The sequence below is a fragment of the Drosophila subpulchrella genome, chromosome 3R (assembly GCF_014743375.2).
Source record: "Drosophila subpulchrella strain 33 F10 #4 breed RU33 chromosome 3R, RU_Dsub_v1.1 Primary Assembly, whole genome shotgun sequence".
NCBI classification, from domain to species: Eukaryota; Metazoa; Arthropoda; class Insecta; order Diptera; family Drosophilidae; genus Drosophila; species Drosophila subpulchrella.
In genome coordinates, this window is record NC_050609.1 from 15,901,030 (window position 1) to 15,924,077 (window position 23,048).

Genomic DNA, 23,048 nt, shown 5'->3' on the forward strand with positions numbered 1-23,048 from the left:
AATAATTAATTAAATATTTCTTAACGAAAACTTATTTTAAGCAGGCTAAGTATTAATCGAATTCGAATACACTCGAAAATGATAATCAAAACAGGTCAGTATATTTATTGGAAGTTGTTTTTTCTTAAAAAGTCTCCATTAAATTTGAATTCTTGTTAATCAGATAATCGTAAGAAAGTGATCAGTGATCAGTGATCACTGTTCTGGTGAACGCTCCTGTGTTCTGGTGAACGCTCCCATAAAATGTGGTATATTTGAAAGGGCCATAGTACGGTCACACTGATTACTATTCACATTTCCATTGGCATAATTGCGCGGGTTTTTAGTCTCAAACTGTATTAAATTGTTTTGTTTACTAATTTATTAACTAGTTGTTTGCGAAGTTAGGCGCTGGCAGTTGCATGAACCGCAGGTCGTCATGTCCAAGAAGCCCGTAGCGCCCAGAAAACAGCTCACACTCAGCAGCTTCATTGGCCTAGATAGTAATTCCCAGAGTCAGCCAAAGAGCAAAGGTATTTGGCGTATTTCTAGTTAAATATGGAAACTAATAGTTCTTAATTTTAGTGACAAATGTCAGGGGCAACACTACTATCTACAATCCCATCTTTCTGGACTCCTCGTCCTCCGATGAGGATTCAACTCAGAGGTCTAGTCAGTCCAGCAAGGATACTGTCTCCTCCAAGAAATCCAGCCAACCCAGCAAGTCGTTGAAAAAGACCACATATGTCGACCTTTCCGAATCGCCATTTGCTCCACTTCCTGCCAAGAAACCTTACGAGGATTCGCCTGACAAGCCGACAAAGAGTGAGAGCAGTCATTCCTACCGGGGCTTGTCTGAATCTCCTCCAGAAAACACCTCATTTGGGTATTACTTAAAGAAACAGCCACAGAATGAAAAGAAAAAAGCACCCTTTTCACTATCTGATTCACCAACAGCTGCAAAGCCTGTGATAAAATCGGAGCTAAATCTGTTTGCGGATTCTCCAAAGAAACTATCCCAGAATGAGAGGAAGCCCACGGACTCACCTCTTCAGAAGTATTCCTTTGAGGACTCGCCAATCAATGAGAATGGAGGGAGGCACCCATTACTTACGCTGCCTGATTCACCGCCACCTCCACAGGCTGCTAAGAAATCGGAAAAAGCATGCCCAAAGAAACCTCCAGAAAGAAAGCCTTCCCTAGATAGAATAATTATTGAGGATTCTCCTAAGAAGGCTGATAGAAAGCCCGCCCTTTCTACTTTCCTCGAATCACCGCGAGCTTTAAGTTCCTACAAAAACACAGGCAGTAGTAAAAATCTCTTCGAGGATTCTCCTGAAAAAAGTGGCAGTGGGCCATCAGGGTACAAACTAGGTTCGGCTAAAGAAAATGCCATTCCAACTAAACCTACGACTGTAGCCATGGAGAGGAACATCCTCAACCCCTCTCCACCTCCGGTGGCGCCCCTGAAGCCCCGACTCAGTGTGACTTTTGACAATTCTCTGGCTGATTACCTTAAGGACTTGGCCCAGAACGACAATTTCAGCATCGATCCCACCAAACAAAGCGTTGAGGCGCAGAAGAGTTCCCTTGGATTTTTTCGTACCACTTACATCGAGCTAATGGAAAAGTATTGTTCCCTGATTGATCAGATTCCTGCCATGCACTTCAACGAAATCGCTGGCTTTCAGCCGAACACTTTCCTCAAGCTCAAGGTAATGCGACAAAAGTTTAAGGCACGGACGCAGCTACTCCAGAAACATCTGGATAAGAATGAAAGCAAGCTAAAGGCCGAGCAAGAAGCCCTGGAGCAGGAGGAAAGGGAAATGCAGGAGGAGCAGAGTAGGTTTATGGGTTCAAGCTCAACAAGCAAACCATTATCATCCCCGCCAGAGACTGGCCTTCGCGCCTTAACCCTTAATAAACCCACAGAGAACAAGGAAGAGAAGCCGAACGATCCTCCCCCTCCGATGTCCAGACGCCAGCAACTCCTCCATGAACTTTGCGGGGAACCGGATGATTTTCCGCCAAGCGAGTCGATTGATTCCCCTTCAATACCCAAGCGCCAACAGCTCATTCACGATCTTTGCGGGGAGCCAGACGATTTCACGCCATCCCCCAAGCAGAAAGATCCGCATCTGTTGCGAAAGTGTGAAGAACTTGTTCACGATTTGTGCGAGGAGCCGGATGACTATTTGGCCCAGAGCATGATGCTGGACGGCGACCTGGAGGAGGAGCAGATGCATGGGCTTACACAGCGGACCGCAGCCAGCGAGGTGGATGATGATGATGATGACTTGGAGGGTCTGCTGGCGGACATCGAGAACGAACACCAGCAGATGCAGGGCCGCAGGTCAGAGTTCAATGGCTACAGCTACAAGGATTTGGAGGCAGTTAAGGTGAAGGAGAAGCCAAAGGAGATGCCAGCGAATATTACCTTGGATGACGATGGCTTTCCCGAATACGATGAGGAAATGTTCGAGCAAATGCACTCCCAGGCTGCAATTAAAAACACCAGTCGAAGTGACGGCCCCAGCAGCAGTAAAAGCGTTGTGCCGGCCAAGCTCTCCAGTGCCCCAGATTCCCAAAAGCTGTCCGGCAATTTCCACTCCAACGTGCACAACGATGGTATCACAGGAGAGTTCGATGGCCAGAAGTTTGAGCACTCCACTCGCCTCATGCATGGCCTGAGCTACAGCTTTGGTCTAAAGAGTTTCAGACCCAATCAGCTGCAGGTGATCAACGCTACCCTTTTGGGCAATGATTGCTTTGTCCTGATGCCAACGGGTGGAGGAAAGTCGCTGTGCTATCAGCTGCCTGCTATCCTGACCGAGGGAGTCACCATTGTGGTTAGTCCGCTGAAGTCGTTGATCTTTGATCAAATCAACAAACTGGCTTCTCTGGATGTGAGTACTGGAATCCCAAAATAATAATAGAAATAAAACACATATTCTTGAATTTTTTTCTAGATCTGTGCGAAGAGTCTAAGTGGGGAACAAAAAATGGCCGACGTGATGGCCATCTACAATGACTTAGAGTGTCAACCACCTATGGTCAAACTGCTCTACGTGACGCCCGAAAAGATCAGCAGCTCCACCCGCTTCCAGGACACGCTAGACACCCTGAATTCCAACAACTACATAAGTCGATTCGTTATAGACGAGGCGCATTGTGTTTCGCAGTGGGGTCATGACTTCCGGCCGGACTACAAGAAGCTTGGAGTCCTGAAGAAGCGTTTCCCCAACGTTCCAACGATTGCCTTAACAGCCACAGCCACTCCGCGCGTTCGTTTAGACATTCTGGCGCAGCTAAATCTGAAGAACTGCAAGTGGTTCTTGTCCAGCTTCAACAGGAGTAATTTGCGGTACAGAGTGTTGCCCAAAAAGGGCGTCTCCACGTTGGAGGATATTAGTGGCTACATTCGCACCAAGCCGGCGCACTCCAGCGGCATAATTTACTGCCTTTCCCGCAAAGAGTGCGACGAGACGGCCAAAAAGATGTGCAAGGATGGCGTCCGAGCGGTGGCCTATCATGCAGGTCTCACGGACACCGAGCGGGAGTCCCGACAAAAGGATTGGCTGACCGGAAAGGTGAAGGTGATTTGTGCTACCATCGCCTTTGGCATGGGCATCGACAAGCCAGATGTGCGGTTTGTCTTGCACTATTCTCTGCCCAAGTCTATCGAGGGTTATTACCAGGAGGCAGGTCGCGCGGGACGAGATGGAGAAATGGCCGATTGCATCTTGTACTACAACTATTCGGACATGCTCCGGATCAAGAAGATGCTGGACGGTAAGTGGACCAGATATTAAGTAGCTTATTTAATGTATTGAAATCTATTATTCCCATTTCAGCTGACAGAGCTCTCCAGTACAATGTGAAGAAGATACATGTGGACAATCTATATCGCATTGTGGGATACTGCGAGAATCTCACGGATTGTCGGCGTGCTCAGCAGCTGGACTATTTCGGGGAGCACTTCACCAGCGAGCAGTGCCTGGAGAACAGACAGACCGCCTGCGACAATTGCCTCAACAAACGAGCATATCGGGCGCTCGACGCCTTGGAGCATGCCCGTAAGGCGGCGCGAGCTGTCAAGGACCTGTGCAGCGGCCGATCCCGCTTTACACTTTTGCACATAGCCGACGTCCTTAAGGGTTCCAAGATCAAGAAGATCATAGACTTTAACCACCACAAGTCACCCCATCATGGAGCCTTAAAGGACTGGGATAAGAACGACGTTCATAGGCTGCTGCGCAAAATGGTCATAGATGGCTTCTTAAGAGAGGATCTGATATTCACAAACGATTTCCCTCAGGCCTATTTGTATCTGGGCAATAACATTAGTAAGCTAATGGAGGGCACGCCCTCCTTTGAGTTTGCCGTGACCAAAAATTCCAAGGAAGCCAAGGCGACAGTGGCCACCGTATCCGATGGTGCAGCCAGCAATAGTGCTGATGGAAAGTCTGAAATGCGGGAGGTTCACGAGCGCTGCTACACGGATCTACTGGATTTGTGCCGATCCATTGCCGGCCAGAGGAATGTCACCATGGCCAGTATCATGAATATTCAGGCCTTGAAGGCCATGGCCGAAACACTGCCCCTTACCGAGAAGGACATGTGCAGCATTCCGCACGTTACCAAGGCGAACTACGATAAATACGGCGCCAGGCTGCTGCAGATTACCAGCCAATATGCCTCCGAGAAGCTGTTGATGCAGGCCCTAATAGACGAGGAGGAGGAGGCGGCCGCCAAGCAGAGGCCCAGCACGTCGGGCCAGAGGCCCAGCACCTCGGGCTGGAACAACGACAGTGTGGACTGGGACAGGGCGGTGTCATCGCAGGGCGGTGCCAACACAAGCGGTGGCAGCGGTTTCAACTCCTTCCGAGCGGGCAAGCGAAAAAAGATCTACAAGGCGGGAGCCAGCAAGAGGTACAAAGCGAACACAACATCGCCGGCGGCCAGGAAGACCACATCAGCCAGGGGTCGAGGTGGCAAGGCGGGCGCCAAGCGAGCGGAAAGCACAGCTTCCACATCATCTGGCTGGAAATCCAAGAGAACCGGAAATAGCTTCGGCTTTGATTTAATGCCACTGCCAGGATCAAAATAATGTTAGATTATTGGATCACCTATATTATTATGGGTTGTTAACAACATTAGAGTTCTCTGAGTAAGCAACATCTATTTATATTTCGTTAAACCTCCTTTGTTCTTACGCTCAATCCAAGTTTTTTAAGTTCAATTAGTAGAATTAAGAGCTTAGTACTACGAATTTTCACATAAACTTTCATTTTGTTAAACAATAACAGCACTATATTAATAGCCCCCCACAAACAAAAAAGGATGCAGTTTTGGCCCTCAACACTGTACATTGGTGTAACCTAATCCTTACTTAAGTACTTAGTATCCTCCATTAGCATCTCCAATAGCGTCTCATGACTTGGCGGTTTGTCGCACCTTATCCTCAAAGTCGTAGGCACCCATGGACCAGATCAGGTTGGCGTCCGTCTCCACCTGGACGAACTCAGTGGCATAGGTGTTGGATGTGCTTACCATGCCACCGAACTCCATTTGTGCGTGATCTAGGGAGGAATTAGTATAAGATTAAAATGGTCAGGATGGTTTTATGCTCTTACATAGATTCCACTTGAGTCCCGTGGTGGTGACGTTGTGCGCCGACGAGCCCAAAGGCATCAGAGAGCACCACCGCTGACTGGTGACCAGGTCGACGGGCACCTGTATCGTGTGCTTTCCTGGTCGGAGCAACCACGTCACCGAATCGCCGCTCAGGAGGAAAACATTGCAGTTGTCCTTCTGCGATTTGTACAGTGTGTTCAGGTTGGCCATCACCTGGTCCAGCCGACCGGAGGTGTCATGGAACACCACCACATCCCGGATCTTGCGCTGCGCCATAACGGGCTGCAGGACGGCGATGGCCTTGGTGAAATCCGTGGCATCTTGATCGGGTGTGTGAACCTTGGGGGTGGTCTTGAAGAAATCCACCGTGTCCTCGGTGATCGAGTCAAAGTCCCCTGTTATCACGTCGAGCGGTTCGAGTGGTGTGTTGGCGCCATTCGACTTCTTTGACATTGCCTGACTTACGACAAAGTCACGCCAGTGGTTGGAGCCTCCATCGACGGCACAGCGCACGGCGGCTAAAAAGGGATTGAGGGGTAAGTGGGTGTTGAGCTCAGACCTTGCCGGGATTTGTTTTATAACAGCTCCAAACTTACCATTCCGCCACAGCAGCTTCACCACGTGCGCCGGCACCTGGATCTGGCGATTGAGCACCACGCAGACATGGCCATGATCGCCCAACTTGAAGTTCTCGTTGATCAGGTTGCCCGGCGTCCATTTGAACTCCTTGGGCGGTATTGTGTGGTCCATTTGCTGCCGGAATCCGATTGTTGTTTTCGTGCACAGGAGGCGGTGGGCGGTGGGGTGGGTGGTGTGCGGGTGCTGGTGCGCCGGCCTGCCAACTCGGGTGATTCGGATCAAACCGAATCCCTGGCCGGAGGAGCGGCGCATCCAATTGAAGGCGGCCCCGGGACCGCTCGGCGGTGTCATTGTGCGGCAGCCCGTGCCGTAGATTTGAACCAAATTCATAAAAACTTGAAAGAATACGCCTGGACAGTTTGCCTTTTTGAATAATTTGAAAGTTCGTTAGAAACGTGGTCTCTGGTCACACTATCCGCAAGTTGGCAGTCCCTTAGGGATGGACTAAAGCCGGGCGATGTGGCGCCAAATTCAAACTACTGATAATATCAGTTTATTATTTTGAATTTAAGGTTGATCAATGTTTAGTCATTATGGTTATGAGACTTATGTCATTTAAGTACTTTCGTAAGATTTGTTTTTTTTGCATAATGTTTTGAAATGATAATTTAGCAAAAATGTTCCATGTTTAAATTAAAAATATAACAGCTAATAATATTCATAATTGCAAAGTGTTTATGTATATATATTAATTATATTATTAATATTAATTATATATATTAATTATATTATTGATTCAAAGTTACATATTAATTTTTAATCTACATAATTACAAAATACATCCTAATACTTAACCATTTAACTAACTATTATTATTGGTCAACAAAAACAAATATCAAAATGTGTTTTTCTTTTATATAACATACGCATAAAATAGTTTCATACAACTAAAGAGCATTCCAGTGATTTGTGCCAACTATTTAAGCCAATTATTTTGACCGCAGCAAGCATACATTTTAATTTAATGCCCACATTCCGGAGCATGCAGCCTCGGCCAAATACTTATTTTTCATTCAATAGACAAGTTAATCCCTCGGTAAACTTTTGTGGCTTAGGTTAATGAAGCCGCTGGCTGGTTGTTGATGAACAGCGGAAACAAAAAGCTGGCCAGGACGTCGGGCAGCCAGACTTATCGGGGGTGTGGTGGGGAAAGTCGCAGTCGTATCACAATACTTTTGTGCTCGAACCTCCGATGCCAGCTGTATCAATATTGTTACAGTTCATTTTGTTTGACCTACACAAATAAAGGCATTTATACGGATCCTGTGGCCAGACCATGAGCACATCCTCGCCAGGACCCCTGGCCATGGCCTTTGGTGAAACCCCTTTTCTGGATTCTGATTGACAGGGGGCGTGGCTGGGCCACCCAGCTTCCAGGGGGTGAAGTTGAATGGCTTTGCATGCCACGTCTGCAATGCATTGTCCAATTGTTAAACCCAACCATTTTATTCCTGTCCGGTTGCAAACTTTTAAAGCTATGCTGTATTAAGCGGAAATGAAAAACCATTGGCTTAACAGTAAGCATTTAAGGAAAAAATTTCTGAAGCAAACTATGAATAATGTTTAAAAATAATCCCAATTAACTTTTTATTAAATTACAATGAAAATATGTCAAACGGTTAATAAATGGAATTTAACAATTCTTTTAGGAATTTTTGTTATTAATGAAAGACAGCTTAAAATTGAAATGAAATGTAATGTGATAAAAAATGCCGAAAAAGGAAAATAGTTATAATTTACTACTAAAATTGATGAAAAAAAGTTAAATATTTGGAATATATCAAATTAATGGTTTATGGAGTCATATAATATACAATTTACTAAAATAAATCTTTAAATTTTAAAAAATCTTTCAAGTCGTTAAAACAATGCATTTATTCCGCAGATACTTGTAGTTTTTTTTTGACAATTCTCATTTTTAATTTATTCTTGAATAATTATAATTAACTTAAGGAACGTTTGTTACTCACAATAAAAATAGAACAAAATAAATACATTACAAGTTTAATTTAATTTGAAATTTTTCGTTTCCAATGAAAGTTTCCCCTAAGAAAGCGTACAATTTAAAGTAAATGTAAGGACGCGGAATCCTTGAAGAAGTTGCTCCTCCCAAAGCAGCCATAAATAAATAAAATTACACTTGTACACGCATGCCTTTGGCGTATTCGTTCGCCTTTATACGACTTTGAAACGAATTACTTGCGTTTGCCGAGTGACTTTAATACCCTATAACGCAGGGTAGTTACCTTTTCAAGCCAATTGCCATCTAAGCCATGGTCCAAAGTATCCCCAAATCGGTTTAAATATTTTGCTGAAAGAGCAAAGGTCCAAAAGATTTACGTTTGCATTTTCTGGGACACTGCGTTGCACTCACACACACACACACACACACATCAAGTGCAACATGTTGCGCGAAAATGTGTTCGGTGGCAGAGATTTATGTCCGCTCGCATCAAGGTATAAATTTGCGGATTTAAGACCTGGCTGGTTTTTTAAAGATAACAACTATTAAATTCTCAATGACTGGGTGTTCGTGCTCTATTTACCTGGCCGGCAGCTCGTTTTCGCATGCAACTGCAACTGCAACTAATTGCTTGCAGCTCGAATATGTGACACATATATGGTTTTTATAGTTGCGAAATTAAAAACCAGATGCATCTTTGCGCAGTTAATTCAGATAGCACTGCACTTGCAATTCAATGCAGTACCCACCCATTTTTTGCGCTGGTTATCCTGGTTGTCCCTTTGCCCATCCTCCATCTCCTGTTTTTCCCCAGCACTTCACGGTTCAATGCACCTTGATGACGTGAGTAGAAGTTATTAAGTCACAATAGGCGACGGCTTGCTGTTTGCCAGAGTCGGAGGTTTATTTGACGACGGGTGTCCTGGGCACCCGGGTTCCGAGGTCCTCGAGCATAAGACCCACCTGCACCAGACCCACCAGACAGCGAGCGCCAAGGATGCGACAGGAAATTCATCAATGTCTCCACCGCCTGTCGCCTGCATTCGACTTGCCGAGCGCGGCAACATTTTTACCCAAAGCCTGAAATTGCCAATGACGTGGGGGAGAAGAAAGATGGGGAATAGGAAAGATATAGTCGAGGGTCCGGACCATAAGATACCATTTTAATGGGCTGTAATACATACCTAAAAAAGTATAGCATACCTTTCTGCGCTTTTTTAACTAGCTGCTAACAATTTTTGGGGGAAAATCTTGAACTTTCTTTAATTTTGTGGATTATAAAGGAACATATATTAAGAAAATATATTTAAAAACACTCGAAAAAAGATCATTATTGTTAACCATGTGTGTATCAATAAAACAATATCAAGTGTCCTCATTTTCTTAAGTTAGTTAAAGCATTTAACAAAATCTAAAAATGTACTATAAATGATTTAAGACAATGCTAGCTATTCAATTTAAGATGTATAACCTTGATAAAGAAATAATGGTTGCTTTAAATAAAACACTCATAGAATCATTATTATTTTTATAAATATATTTAAAGAACCTTTTAAATATCAAAATCCAAGGATTAGCTTGCTTCCTGCACAATGCACATTATAAAAAAAAGAAAATATTTTTTAAGAGCCCGTTTCAAGTTTTAAGATATGAAACCTTACTAAAGGTACCCTGTATAAAATAATAGAGGAAGGAGTTGTGCAAAAAGAGAAGAGCTGATTATTTACGATCCAGAGACAGAGGGAAACCGCATAAACGGATGCCGGCCGTCGGGCTTTTTTCCGCCAAGGGGAAATTATGAATTTAGGTGAGGCTGCTGCTGTTTTGCCTCGTTTCAGGGAACTTTATTCAAGTGTCGCTGCAGTTTCAGCTGTCTATATAAGCAAATGCTCTCCCCAGTGCCAGGGGATCTGTTCGGGGATTATCCTTCAGTTTGGCTGGAAACACTTGACGCGCAGAGCTAAATGTACAAGTTGATCCTTTGTCAAATTAGTGATGCGCACTCAAGTGCACAGAAACCACAAGCTGGCAGAAAAGGACTGCCCTGTTGGGTCAACTTTCCAGAACCTCGCTGACCAAACAATACTTCACATCTCATTTGCATATTCAAAATTTGCTTACTCAAGCCCAAAACCCATGTGTGTGATACTTATGTTTAACCAACCTTCATAAAAAAAACACCTCTCCTCTTTTACCATATACATAGTTGCGTTATATTTGATCATTCTGTTCTCTTTTTTGTTTTGCATTTGCATGGCGCTATGCAAATTGTATTAATTTCTGCGTTTACAATTATTGTATTACGTCAAATTAGCTTAATTATTACAAATATTCTTCCATAATGTGTCCGTAATCGAATTCTACCGACTTTATATGGGCTGTGTGTGGAGTGGAGTGCGCTGTTTGCTAGCGCATAAATCACATGGCGTATGCGTTTTATTAGTATGTATAGTTGCACATACTTTTTTGCCCTTAAATGTATAGATATATGCAAATGAAATGAATAATCATAAATCTATGCAGTTTTGATTTGCCGAATTTGTAATCGGATTTTGTGTGGATTCGCGGCATTATAATATACGCATATCGCACATTTTGTTTACATGCATGTTCATATTCAGTGGCTTTCGGTCGATTGGGATTTGATTCATCCCCATCCTCAGTTGCCATTGTAGTCCTCGATGAAAGTGTCGATGATGTAGCGCTTCACCTCGTTGATGGAGGTGCGCTTGTTGCTGCACTGCAGCCTCTCCTGGTTCTCCGGCAGGACGAGCAGTTGCTGCAGCTCCCCCTGCGATGGGAAAAAGCGAAAGTTAATGCGCAGAAAGTACATAATTGCCCGCCCATAATTGTTTCATTTGTATTGTCAACGGCCAACGGGGCGTATGCGCTATCAACGCCATGCAGGCCGAGCAATAAATACGCCATGAGCGTCAATTTGTTTACATTTATTGGTTTTTTGGTTTTTATTGAATGCATTTGAGACCAGGGGAATACAGCTTTGCGCTTTCTCTTATTATTTTTCAGAAAATAATCCTTAAATAAACATTTAAGCAGCTGTCATAAATGTGTTATGAAAGATAGCAGTCATATTTTTACTTTTGTCATTGTATTTTTAAATAACATCCTTTAAAAAGCTTTTAAAATAAAAACTCTCAACGATTTTATTCCATGATTTAAATATAATTTCATACATTTTAAATAACATAATTTTTTGATTTATTCACACATTGGTTTATTATTATCTTTTAATGTATGGTAGAAATGAAAACGCTTACTCAAAGTTTTAAAATTGTAAAACAAATGTTTGCCAACCACGTATAGTCTTACGTATTTTACCACTTCAATATTTTTAATAACCAATTGAAACAGAAGCACCAATCCTTAGAGGCACTCATGGAAATGACATGGTAAAGTCCTTTCATTCGGTGTCAAAGTAAAGAGTCAGGAACAATGAAAAAATATGCCTCCCCCGGGAAATATGATGTAGTGTCTATACTCACATTAAAGCCGCGTCCAATTTCCACATCCGCGTCCACGGGCAACGTGAAAAGTCGCTTGGAGACAACAAAACTGTTGGTCCACGCACAATCGACGTAAATCGATATGAAATCGCCATTCTGTATGCTGCACGGCGCATGGAAAATAACAGCAAAACAATAATGGTAAAGTGAGCTATTCGCAAATAATTAAACTATATATGTGGATACATATTGCTGCATTGTTAGTATGTATCAAAAACCCCCCCATACAGTGACAGTGAGAAATGTGCCGACGGTCGATGACAAATGGTGCCCACTTGAACCGAGTGTCAATTTGGCTGTGTGTCGTTGTAGCCAGCAAAAAGCAAAAACCAAAAAAAGGGACTTCGATATTCATGTTCAGGCCGTCTGTATACAGCAGAGGTCAACATAATAGCAATGTAGGTTCAATTGGTAGAGCAGCAGTTTTTATATTTTGTTATATTGCTATTTAAAAAAAATAAATTAATAAATTAATAAAACAATACAAAATATAATTATTTGTTATATATTTTTATAACTCCATGCATTTTACAAAGACCTTGATTTGTTTTTTATTTTTACAAGGAATGTGCACATTAGCCAAATTCAAAAGCATGCAAATCTCAAAACAACTTAAAAAATCTTAGAATGCCTTAAAAAAAATCAAGAATAAATAATGTTTTTTTATACAGCTTGTAAAAGCTTATAAAAGTATTTTAAGGGACTCAAAAATATTGTAATACTGGATTCACTAAACCAAAAACTTTATTATTCGGGCTTTATTTTTTCCACCGCCACTGTGTCCTGGCCTACTATTTGCATGTGTGTCAAGTGTTTGCCAGTGTGCGTTTCATGGCACAAACATTTATGCTAATAAATTGAAAATGCAAATAAACGAAAGTGTCAACGACGATGGCCATCAGATCGAAGTGAGTGCCATTGGCCCACACAGAGGCAGTGATTGCCAATCATCACAGCACATGGGGAAAGGCACTGCCACTCATCACATCCCACTTTCACCCACCTTCCGGGCTCGAACCACCCCAAACACACGCACACTTCCTCACCTGATGGCCACTTGGTGCCAGCGATAATCGTATAAATTGAATTTCACCGGCAACATTTCCGTCGCATTGTCCCGCTCGAGATACAGACGCAGTCCGTCCTGGCAGGCCTCCAGATAAAGATTGTGGGTGGCATTGCGAATGGAGAATATGGTCGCCGTGCTCTTGCTATCGTTCTGTAATATCAAGAATATTTGATTCTCGTGCCATAAAGAATCCTTAAAGAGGCCCCACCTTAGACCTCAGTGTGACCATTAGTGTGAAGTTGAGCAGATTCCGCCAGCTCCTTATGTAGCCCATGTTGTAGGGCGTCGACGGTGTGGGACTAAAGGCAGTGCCCATCAATCCCACCGTGGTAATATCCGCATTTGAGTACGGATCCGGGTAGGAGGAGGCGAAGGAAGCATCCGAGGATTGGGTGGGCAGCTCCTCACCCATCGGCAGCTTCTTGTAGAATTTTAGCAGATCACTTATATCATCTGAAAAATATAAAATTATATATAAAATTAACTTAACGATTGGCCGCCCAGAAACAAAGTTTTCGCAACCTTTCTCTCGATTTTAAAACTAAGCCAATTCCTAGGTAATTTAGTTCTCAAAGTCGAAAACAAAATCGAGGCGACTTTCAACTCCACTTCAAGATTGCTTCTTCTTGAAAAATAATTTCGAAAGTACTTTTGACTTGCTTTCAAGAACGATTCTTCTTGAAAAATAATTTCGAGAGTACTTTTGTCTTGATTTCAAGAACTTTTCTTCTCAAAAATGTGAAGAAACAAATTTACAAATTGATAAATTTGGATCTATGTTTTTTTTTCAACTCTAAATTTTGGTTGTGTAGAAAATAAATTTGATTACAATGAAAAAATTGATTGATAAACTCACCACTGCACTCGAAGCTGTTGCAGTTGCGCTGCTCGATGTTGTATCCCTCGCAGAGGAGTGTGGACAGGGCCACGCTTTTGGCAGGCCTGTGTTTTTTGTGCTGACTGCTGGCACGTGCCTTCCTGGTGCCAACTCTGGAGGTGACTCCCCCTGCTCCAACTGCAACTCGGTTCCCATCCCGGCCGTTGTGTGCACTCGGCACAAACCTGACACCCTCGTTGGCCACACCTCCTGTTCCTCCTTCACCATCTCCATCTGATGGTGGTTCATTACCGCCGCTTGTTTCTCCCGGGGTTCTGGGATTCGGACTCGAGTTGAGATGGGAATGGGCACGGACTCTGGTCTGCGGCATTATAGTCGTAGCTTGGTCAAATTTATGCAATGACTCGTCGCCACTTGCCCGCATTATGAGCAGGTCGTTCTCATCCTCATCATCTGCCAGCAGATCGTTATTGCCATCGCTGAAAGTGTCCGCCTCCTTGGACACGGTCAGCTCAACGGCGGCCTCATCTTCCGCATCCTCCGCATCGTCCTCGTCATCGTCCTCCAGGTTTATGTTCATGTTCATGTCCACCAGCGGATTGTCCAGCAGGCAGCGCCGGAAGCGCTGCTGCACCCCCTGACCACAGGTCACACTGCACAGGGTGAAGTCGCTCCAATCGTCCCAGCCTGATTGCCGATTGTTGGCAGTGAGTTGAGGAAAATACAAATAAAGGTGAGTACTTTCGGAGAATGTTTAATTTTCCAGTCATAAAAAAGATTAAACAAATGTTTAAGGCCTTAATAACATTTTCAGGAGTGAACAAACTTTTTTGTTAAAAGAATTAAGAGTTATATGAACAATATCGCTATCTATACTCATTAAGTTGGCAGAGCGGCAGCAGAGAAAATTCGTATCCCGCGGGCTCTTTGTTCTGCTTCTGCTGACGACCACTGTTTTTATTTTTTTTTCGTTAAATAAAAAAAACTGCTCATAATTCAAGTATATATCTATTGTAGTAGCTTATCCTATATTTCTCTCTGTGCATAAGTATTTGGGAATCCGTTTTATTCGCATACTAAGGGCAATAAAAATAAGACATCATCGTGCCAAATTTTAGTGCTGCTTGTTCTTCGGACTAGAGGCCTTTCATTCAGCATCCGCAATTCAAGGCAGATCCTCGGTGGGCGCGGATGCCTCGCCGCTTGACACAAAAGTCAAGTGTTGCTTCCCTCGAGTGGCGGTGGTGCGGATTGCCAGCTTGAGGGATTGGGAGGGGAGGAGGAGGCCCTGCCCCACATCTGCTATATCTGCAACATCTGCTGCGTCATCGAGAAGTTCCCTTTTTATTATATGTATGAAAGTATTTTTCATTTTATTTTATTTTGCTCTATTTTATATTCTGCCCCTTTCAAGGGAGAAATGCCTCTCCAGCGACTGGCTGGCGATTGCTATCAATCTTCATCAAAGATTAATCTCTCATCTGGGCTCATGAAGTCACAATAGACTGACGAATAAGCCAAATATGTTGAGGAATTTTAAGTGCTGGCCGCATTTCACTCGCTGTTGAATTACTTAAAAGCCCAATTGAGGAGGGATGGGATATAAGCGGCTTTAAATAACAGAGTCGCTGGCAATTATGTTGCGATATTCGAGCGGGTTGGAGATTTTGGCCCTCCAGTGCCAATTACCACTGATTGCCCCATCCGAGCCAGGACCTCCTGACCAGTGGCCTCTAGTTTGGAAACCATATCCCGCCGGGTTCATCCAATACTCGACAAACATCCGACCGGAGCGATTTGCTCAACAATGCAACAACTAACAAGCGAAATGCGATTAACTAACGGAAGCGACGGAAGCCTGGCTGGGAAAGTCCTGGGGGGAAAAAGGAGACAATCGGGTGGGGACAGGATTGATGCACTCGGAAAAATATTCATAAGGTAGGGATTTATTTAGAATATTATTCAGTAAGGTCGATTTTATAATCCGCTTGGAGTTTCTTTTCAAATTGGGAGTATAACAAAGGTCATTAATATCTTTCGGCGAAATTCGGGTGTATTACAGCGGTCAACAACACACAAAGTAATGTCATGGTAACATGTGCCGTGTGTGTTGCGGCAGAGCGTCGGCAGAAAAATTGGTTCCTTAAGAACTGCCTGCGCAGCGCTTTAGCAATGGAATCACATCTGCTAATTTGAAATTGTATAACCAATTTTTTTTAGTCTTATACTAAATTTTGTTTAAAAATTTCTTGGAGACCATTTAAAATTGAAAACCAAATTTAGTTTTCAGTGTACAGAGCCAGGACACAGGAAGTGGCCGCTTACCCAAATGCTTCCAGATATGATTCTCGAACTGCGGCGTCCAGCGATGCAGACCGTTGACGCTGATTTGCAGCACATCAGTGGCGCCACCCACGGGCGGTCGTTGCAACTGAGCGGGGCGATTGGCGGCAGAGGGAGTGTTTCCGCCTTCACCTCCCCCTGCGGAGGATGATGCCGTCGCAGCGGGCAGCAGTTTGCCAAAGGCAATTAATTCAGCCGGCAGCATTTTCAGCATGTTATTATCGAAACAACGCAGTGGCTGGAGGGTTGCATTTAGCTGGCTGCAGGATGTAAAATAAAGTGGCAAATGTAAAGGTAAAGTGGACAAAATGAGGATGGTCATGACCACGATGGCTTACCCCTCGTACTGAAAGGCTGACTCAGCAGCAGCGCCACTCCAGGAGGAGGAGCCACCGCCCGGGGAGCCACCGCCCGACCCTCGGCTCCTGCGTCCCGAGCTCCAGGACATCAGACCGCCGGCTCGCGGGGACATTGGGTCCTCGGCATCGCCACCGCCGTTGGCCATTTTCAGCAGCGAGGCGCCCTTGTATATGGTTTCCGGCGTTAATGTTATTAAAATCGTGTCCTGTGCCGTCGACTCCACATCCATGTCAGTGAAGACCCGGGCGGCCAGGGCCTTGACAATCACCGGACTGCTGCGAATCAACTCGGCCATGCCCTTGTGGGCACAGGGATGGGGCAGGGGAGTGCCCCCGGCGGAGGCCAGGAGCTGCAGCAGCAGGAGGAGGAGCAGGGGCAGGGGCAGGGGCACCCGCGAATAGATGTCATCGGCTCTCATCACGGGTGCACCTGGATTTGGCCCCTCCATGGATCCTTTATCTCGGCGATAAAGAGTGTCCTTCCTAGCAACACTCGCCGGTTGGCATGGCAGCTTTTTATCGCTTTTATCGCTGCGGTGGCTCAATTTACTTTCGGCAAAAGTCACGTTCCGGCTTTGATTCCACTGGGTTCCAGATGCGGATGCGGATGCCCGGATCCGCCCCTTTCCAGAGCACGGGGCACTTACACAGCACCTGCATTCATCGCTGGCCTGCGGAGAAAGGTACGGAAAAAATACATAGAGCGTGATTGAGGTGGTGGTGGAGGATTGCCAAAGGACAAAGGGACAAAAGAACAGCAGAGCCCCAAAGAGTCTCCAATTCTATTCAAATAATGGAGTCGGTTTTTGCATGATAATAGCTGCAGGTTGCAGGTTGCAGTTGCTACTTTCTGCGATGATTTATATGAAATGTTATATCGCTTTCTGTACATAAATTTAAATCTTTTCCATTTGCCCAAGGACTCTATGCAAAATATCGAATTTATATAAAAAGCATTTTCTTTCATGCCAATAAGTGCAATATCAAATTTCCATGTATTAAATGTATTTCTGACTCAGATTTCTTGGTTGGAATTATATTTATTTTCTGCCAAAGCAAATTAAATTGATATTCTACTTGGTTATTTTTAAATTAGCATTGAAGAAACTGAAGTTCTTTTAAAGGAAAATGGTCTATAGCTCAACTGAATTTTATATATTTATGTTTAGGTTGATTGTATAATAAATTCAGTTAGCTGAAACAGATTTGATTCAAGTTTGGTTCCAATTAAACTGAAAAATATCCCTTTTTACCTAAGGACGAATACTAAAACATTGGTTTTCAGATTTATTTATTTAAAAACTACTCTCAACCACCTGAATTTCAAACCAAAGAAGTGGTATTTACGAGAATTTATAGCGGCTATAAAAGGTTTTCATGGTAACAAGCAGCTTAAGGACAAAGATTACTCCGGGACAGGATCACAGGATGCAGGGTTTGGGGCCATCAAAGCAGCAGCATCCTGGTGCAGGAAATAAATATCTGGATTAGGTTTTTCTGCAGCAATGGTGAGCAAACAATGGCCAGTGGAAGATGCAGTTCTCGGGGCTTCCAAGGGAGTGGAAAAAGTTAAATCCACAACATAAACTTGCAATCAAATAGAATTTCTACGCACATAAGCACTGCAATCGCTGTTGGCCGAAACAATAAGGCAGCAAAACATTTTTGGGGCAGATAAATGTGGCTGTTCCGAATTTTCTGGTAACGTTGCGCATCCTTTACGTTCTTTTTCGATGCCACTGCGAAATGGAAAACACGAGCAAATATGGCACCGAATGCAAAAATGAGAGCCCCTCGATTGTTTTATGGCCAGTTTTGTTCTATCGGTTGGCCCAGAAAAACGGCGAGAAGCGACCGAGTTACCAGCTCTGTTCCGCATTTCCGCTATCCCACTCCCATTTCCGCTTCCGTTCGACTGACCGGCAGGTCGTCACTCACATTCATTCAACGAATTCTATTCTCAGGGGGCGGCAATCAGTGTAATTGTTATTGTTTTTTGCCACCCTCCCCCCTGCATTCATTGCCTCCCTAATCCATTTTGTTTTGCCTTCGTTTTGTTGCTCAGTTGAACTTTTGCAAATTGGCAAAGTTACTGCCTGCGACAATCTGTTAAAAGCTTTTGAATTCCAAATAGACTTGGCCAAGGTGGGCAAAGGCAAGGCACGTCCCTCTATAGATATATTTATATAGGTACATAAATCAGGCGGAAAAGTCGGATGGCAAAGCTAAATGCATATTTTATGCCGCGGTTCTGCGGCTGGCCGTTGGGGAATACTCGGACGTCCCATCACCGAAAATTAGTATTGTTTTCTGATTTTATGGTTTTATTGCTTTACTTTTGTCGAGTCCTTTTTTGGTCTTTTTGGTCTTGAAGGGAGCAAATCGAACCCACACACACACATCGATTTCGATTTCCCTTTGAAGGCCCGGAAAAAGGAAACATCAAAATACTTGTTTCCGCCCACGCTGTGACACTTCAAAATAGGCGGACATTATTATGAACAAATTGAAGAAAGTCAGGCCAGGCATGTGTGTGCGTATGTGTACTGAAAATAATTTTGCTAGAGCTAGACATTCAAGAAAATATCAAACGGATGTATTTAAATTAAAACGTCTATATTTCCCTTTAACAAATATATTAGCTTCTAGTTTCTTATAAAAATAAATTGATAGCACTAGAAATGTTTAAAATTTTCCAAACCTCGAATCGCCCTTTTCTACCAAAATTCGACCTATAAAGATTTAAGTTATGAAATACATTGCATGACCATTCATTCTATATATTGCTAATAAAACTAGCTTGACTTATAGAGACAACGAGTTAAGAAAGTTTACGTTACGAAAGCTTAACTGTGGAATTAAGGAATTCAATATTTATTATTTAGAATTTAATAAATAAATAATAAAAAAGTATTCAAAAATGGTTTTACTTATTTTCAATCTCTTAAGAATGTATATGTTTAATATAATGATCTATACTTTAATACACTCCCCGAAAAACTTATTTTTCCTTACTGTGTGTGTGCGTGGGTGCCATTATGGGAGCGATGCTCGAGATGATTGAATATCAAAAGGCAGTTGGCTCAGGCAAATCTCCGACATGCTTCGAGTGGTCCCTGGACCGCCTGACAACAATGTGAGCAGCGGGATGCGAGTTTAACAAGAGTGGATCCCCGAGGACTCGTAAAACTGATAGCCACAGCCCCTTCCCCCCATCACCTCGGTCGACTGGGCAAGTTTAAAGGCTCAGCACGTTTGGCCAAACTTCCACAAGTGGGTCCCTTTTTTTTGGGTCAGGGATTGGAAGCAGAGAACGGGAACAAGGGCAGGAATATTTTGTACCCAAATTATGCCTGGAATTACGGGCACAATACCAAAGAGAACACTCCTCCCTCCTCCCAGACGAATCAAACTGACTGAAGTCCCCGGCTGTTCCACACGCACACGCAATTATCCTCGGGGACAACTGTCGCCTTTTATCTGTGCGAATGATTAAGCTCCAAGTGTCTTAAAATTAATTTTATAGTGCCTGAAAGCCCAGGGACGAATACGAATACGAATCCCACGAATCCAACCGGGCGTATGCGTAATCTTCCCAGCCATTAGTTGGATCCGCACCAATTGTATGGGCATAGTGCTAAAATAGTTTTATCTGCCACGCGCTATCTTCGAGATACTTAATTCCAGCAGGTCCCAATATGTAAATCACTTGCAGTCGGAGTTCGTGTTTCACTGGCTCAACTTTTCCTGCCCAGGAATTTCCCTAAGCTCCTCTGCGGTTGTATTAAATTCCGGTCTTATTGATTTCCTCTTTCTCTCTCTGCAGTTAAGCCATTTGTATTTATATATTCGACCGATTTTTCACCTTAATCCCCAGCTCAATTAACCAACAGACTTAAATCATAACAAATTGGGGTAACTGGTAAATCCACTTTATAACTAAAACAAATATTGGCCGGGGATATATTTCAATTTTCGGTATTTGAATTATGCAAACTCATTTGAGACGAAAGTGAATTTATTGCCGGTTCCGGAGCACCCCTGTAAAATTTATGCGCACAATTAATTTGAAAATCCCCAATCTCTGCCAGCATCATATAGTACATATATAGGGAGCGTCACCCCGACATCCATGGCTTCAAAACACAAGATAAAATATACCTGCAGTAGTAGCGATTAGCGACGTAAGTCGACTGCGAAGACGGGTGTCCAATTAATTAAAATCCGTGCGGATTATTTGCTGAGCGTATTTGCTAATTGGGCCAGCTTCGAAGCTCTGATTAGACTCCTCTGCAAATACGAGTCCTTTTTGGAGTACAGGACTGGCGTCAGCAGTTAAACGTTAACCCGCCCGACTTAAGTGGCCTCTTCCCGCTTTCAGCTTCCAGCTTAATGAGTCCTTCGAATGCGAACTTTATAGTCGAGGTCGGCCTTCATTTCCGCTCCCCAAACTCCCCCTTTTCCACCGGTTTTCTGGCCCCTGGTGGAAATTGTAATTATAATGCCACTTAATGGCATAAGAGCGTCTCTGTTCTTGTTGTTTTCTATGGCTCTTATCGTTATTGTTGCGAATGAGGGAGTAAAGTGGGCTTGCAGGCATCCTATATACTCCCAAAGGTCGATGTTAAATGGATTTAACAGGCCAACTTAGGTGCTACCATCGAAATCATTGGGTTATGCTGGGTGGTTCCATTATCCATTTATCCATTATCTATGGCAGGATTATTTTTATTGCAACTGGGAGGAGGAAAGAAATTCGCTGGCCCGGAGATAACCGCAGATATTTTGCGCTGACAGAGCAAAAAGTTGCCCCATTACAAAGGACTGCACATTAACCAATGGTATGTAAATGGCTCTCCCTTAACCCCCTAAATCTCCCTCCATTCCCCTTGGCCTGGCCCACATTAACCCATTTGGCAAAGCTGGCCGACAGACAGAAGCGACTGTCAGTTGCCAGTTTCCAGTTAGCATTTACCCATTTACCATTTACCAGTCGAGCGAGAGTTGCCAACGGCCATTAACAATGCAATTTTGTAACAATATGAAATTGTGGCTGTGGAATGGCTCAAAGCGAGCCTTATGCGATGAGGTTGCCCTGCAATTAGGCAGCTTGCCGCACGAACTAGCACTCCACCGTATGTGGCTCAGCCACCACAGAAGGCCGAGCACATGCATCAATCTCAATCTCCAAAGACCCTGCCACAAGTTGCAAATATTTTGAGTTGGTCGCTTGCAGCCCATAGAACACCGATATGTAATTTAAAACCAGGGGGGAATCCAAGGGACTTAGGTGTAAGAGGTTTTGGATAAAAAATTGGTTGTAAACCCAGAAATTCCAGAAAAATTGTATTACCCAAAATGTAAGAATTATTACTCTTCCTTTATATTCTAGGAAAAATACGCAAAAATACGATTTGAGGCTTAATATTATCTTGATTTTGTTTTTATGTTTTCAAAATATAAGGACAGAGAAATTAATTAGGTAGTAATTCCTAAATTGGAGGTACTTTTATTCCCAGTGAAGCAAACTTTTTAAACACAACATTTTAAATAAAACATAAACCACCTAACATAAACCAACAACCGTGAATGAATTTTAAATTAATTTAAATAATTTACCTAAGGATTAAATATTCACTTTTTCTGCAGCTGATAAGGTATCCAGTTTTTTATTTATTATTTAGTTATAAACTTCAACTATAAACTTTTGGTTAGTTTTTAAGTCACTCTATTAAACTTTTAAAAATTTTTCACTCATAGGAGAGCATCACTGTAAAATGTAAGTATTGATTTAATTTTTTTTTAAATTTCCTTCTGGGAAAGTTAAAAATAATACCGGATCACACAACTATTTAAGCTTGTAATCTGATTTGGATGCGAACGCAAATTAGATTACTCTGTGGTCGCTTTGTTGCACTAATCATTCGGAAACTGCATTTCGTTTATATTGTTTTTTGCTAGCTGAGTTTTAATACCCTTTTCACTCTTCAGATTGTTGTTTTTATTTATTTGCCACTTTTCACCGCATTGTTTGCTAATTAAATTTGCCAAGTCCACAAGCGCACACTAATTACAGTTTTTATTGCTTTGCTGAAACAACATCGACACGAGGAGTTCGGTGCTTGAAGTTTCGAGCTTGAAGTTTGATAACAGTTTTTGGTTTTTTCAGGTTTTCCGCTTTTAGAAGTTTTCCGGAGAAGCGCCACGAACCAACTGATTTGGCCATGGCCAGAACAGGCCCCTTTATAGGCGTTAAGAAACCGTGGAAAAGCGCCTGCGCGGATAATATTTTGAAACCTGCTCCCATTTCCGTTTTCCAAAACACAAAGCCGGCTGTTTTGCTGGCCGTCTATGGTTCTTAGCCCGCTGCTCATTTACCGCCCACCATGCCCCCTTTTTAGGGCGTTTGTTTACACGGGGACAGCTGAGGTCGGTGCAACAAAGTTTGAAGCCATCCAAGGCACTTGCCACTTGCCACTTGCCACTTGCCACTCGGCACGCGGCTGTCATGCCAGCCTTAAGGAGCCCCACTCATGTAGATATATATAAAAGATATACATACTTTCAGGGGGATGTGTACTTCGTGGTATTACATTGAAGTTTTAATTGAATTGCGGCTGCAAGTTTTAACTGCATTCTGTGGGGAGAATCCTCTGCGTTTTCGAAAGCCCGCAAAAGGTGCGAGAAAAAACTTGGC

The 23,048-nt window shown here is 43.3% G+C and overlaps 3 protein-coding genes across 4 annotated transcripts; 1 reads left to right on the forward strand and 2 right to left on the reverse strand.

The window, feature by feature from the left end:
* Nucleotides 1-292: 292 nt before the first annotated feature.
* On the forward strand, nucleotides 293-5,132 carry LOC119556058 (Bloom syndrome protein homolog). Its single transcript, XM_037867869.1, has 4 exons — nucleotides 293-512; nucleotides 565-2,885; nucleotides 2,949-3,771; nucleotides 3,834-5,132. The coding sequence occupies exons 1-4, from the start codon at nucleotides 419-421 to the stop codon at nucleotides 5,087-5,089; spliced, it is 4,494 nt and encodes a 1,497-aa protein (XP_037723797.1). The 5' UTR covers nucleotides 293-418; the 3' UTR covers nucleotides 5,090-5,132.
* Nucleotides 5,133-5,141: 9 nt separating this feature from the next.
* On the reverse strand, nucleotides 5,142-6,600 carry LOC119556066 (thiamin pyrophosphokinase 1). The gene is made up of 3 exons (XM_037867882.1): nucleotides 6,213-6,600; nucleotides 5,616-6,134; nucleotides 5,142-5,561 (listed from the first exon to the last, which is right to left on the reverse strand). The coding sequence occupies exons 1-3, from the start codon at nucleotides 6,583-6,585 to the stop codon at nucleotides 5,413-5,415; spliced, it is 1,041 nt and encodes a 346-aa protein (XP_037723810.1). The 5' UTR covers nucleotides 6,586-6,600; the 3' UTR covers nucleotides 5,142-5,412.
* A 3,831-nt stretch (nucleotides 6,601-10,431) lies between these two features.
* LOC119563328 lies at nucleotides 10,432-22,550 on the reverse strand. Of its 2 annotated transcripts, XM_037876672.1 has the most exons (9): nucleotides 22,327-22,550; nucleotides 21,971-22,121; nucleotides 16,331-17,022; nucleotides 15,975-16,252; nucleotides 13,668-14,336; nucleotides 13,020-13,264; nucleotides 12,789-12,961; nucleotides 11,722-11,845; nucleotides 10,432-11,009 (listed from the first exon to the last, which is right to left on the reverse strand). In XM_037876672.1, exons 3-9 carry the CDS (start codon nucleotides 16,798-16,800, stop codon nucleotides 10,878-10,880), a joined length of 2,091 nt encoding a protein of 696 aa, XP_037732600.1. In that variant the 5' UTR covers nucleotides 16,801-17,022; nucleotides 21,971-22,121; nucleotides 22,327-22,550; the 3' UTR covers nucleotides 10,432-10,877. The 2 variants fall into 2 exon arrangements, with proteins under 2 accessions (XP_037732600.1, XP_037732599.1); XM_037876671.1 differs by having other exon boundaries at nucleotides 21,971-22,550.
* Between the last annotated feature and the right edge of the window lie 498 nt (nucleotides 22,551-23,048).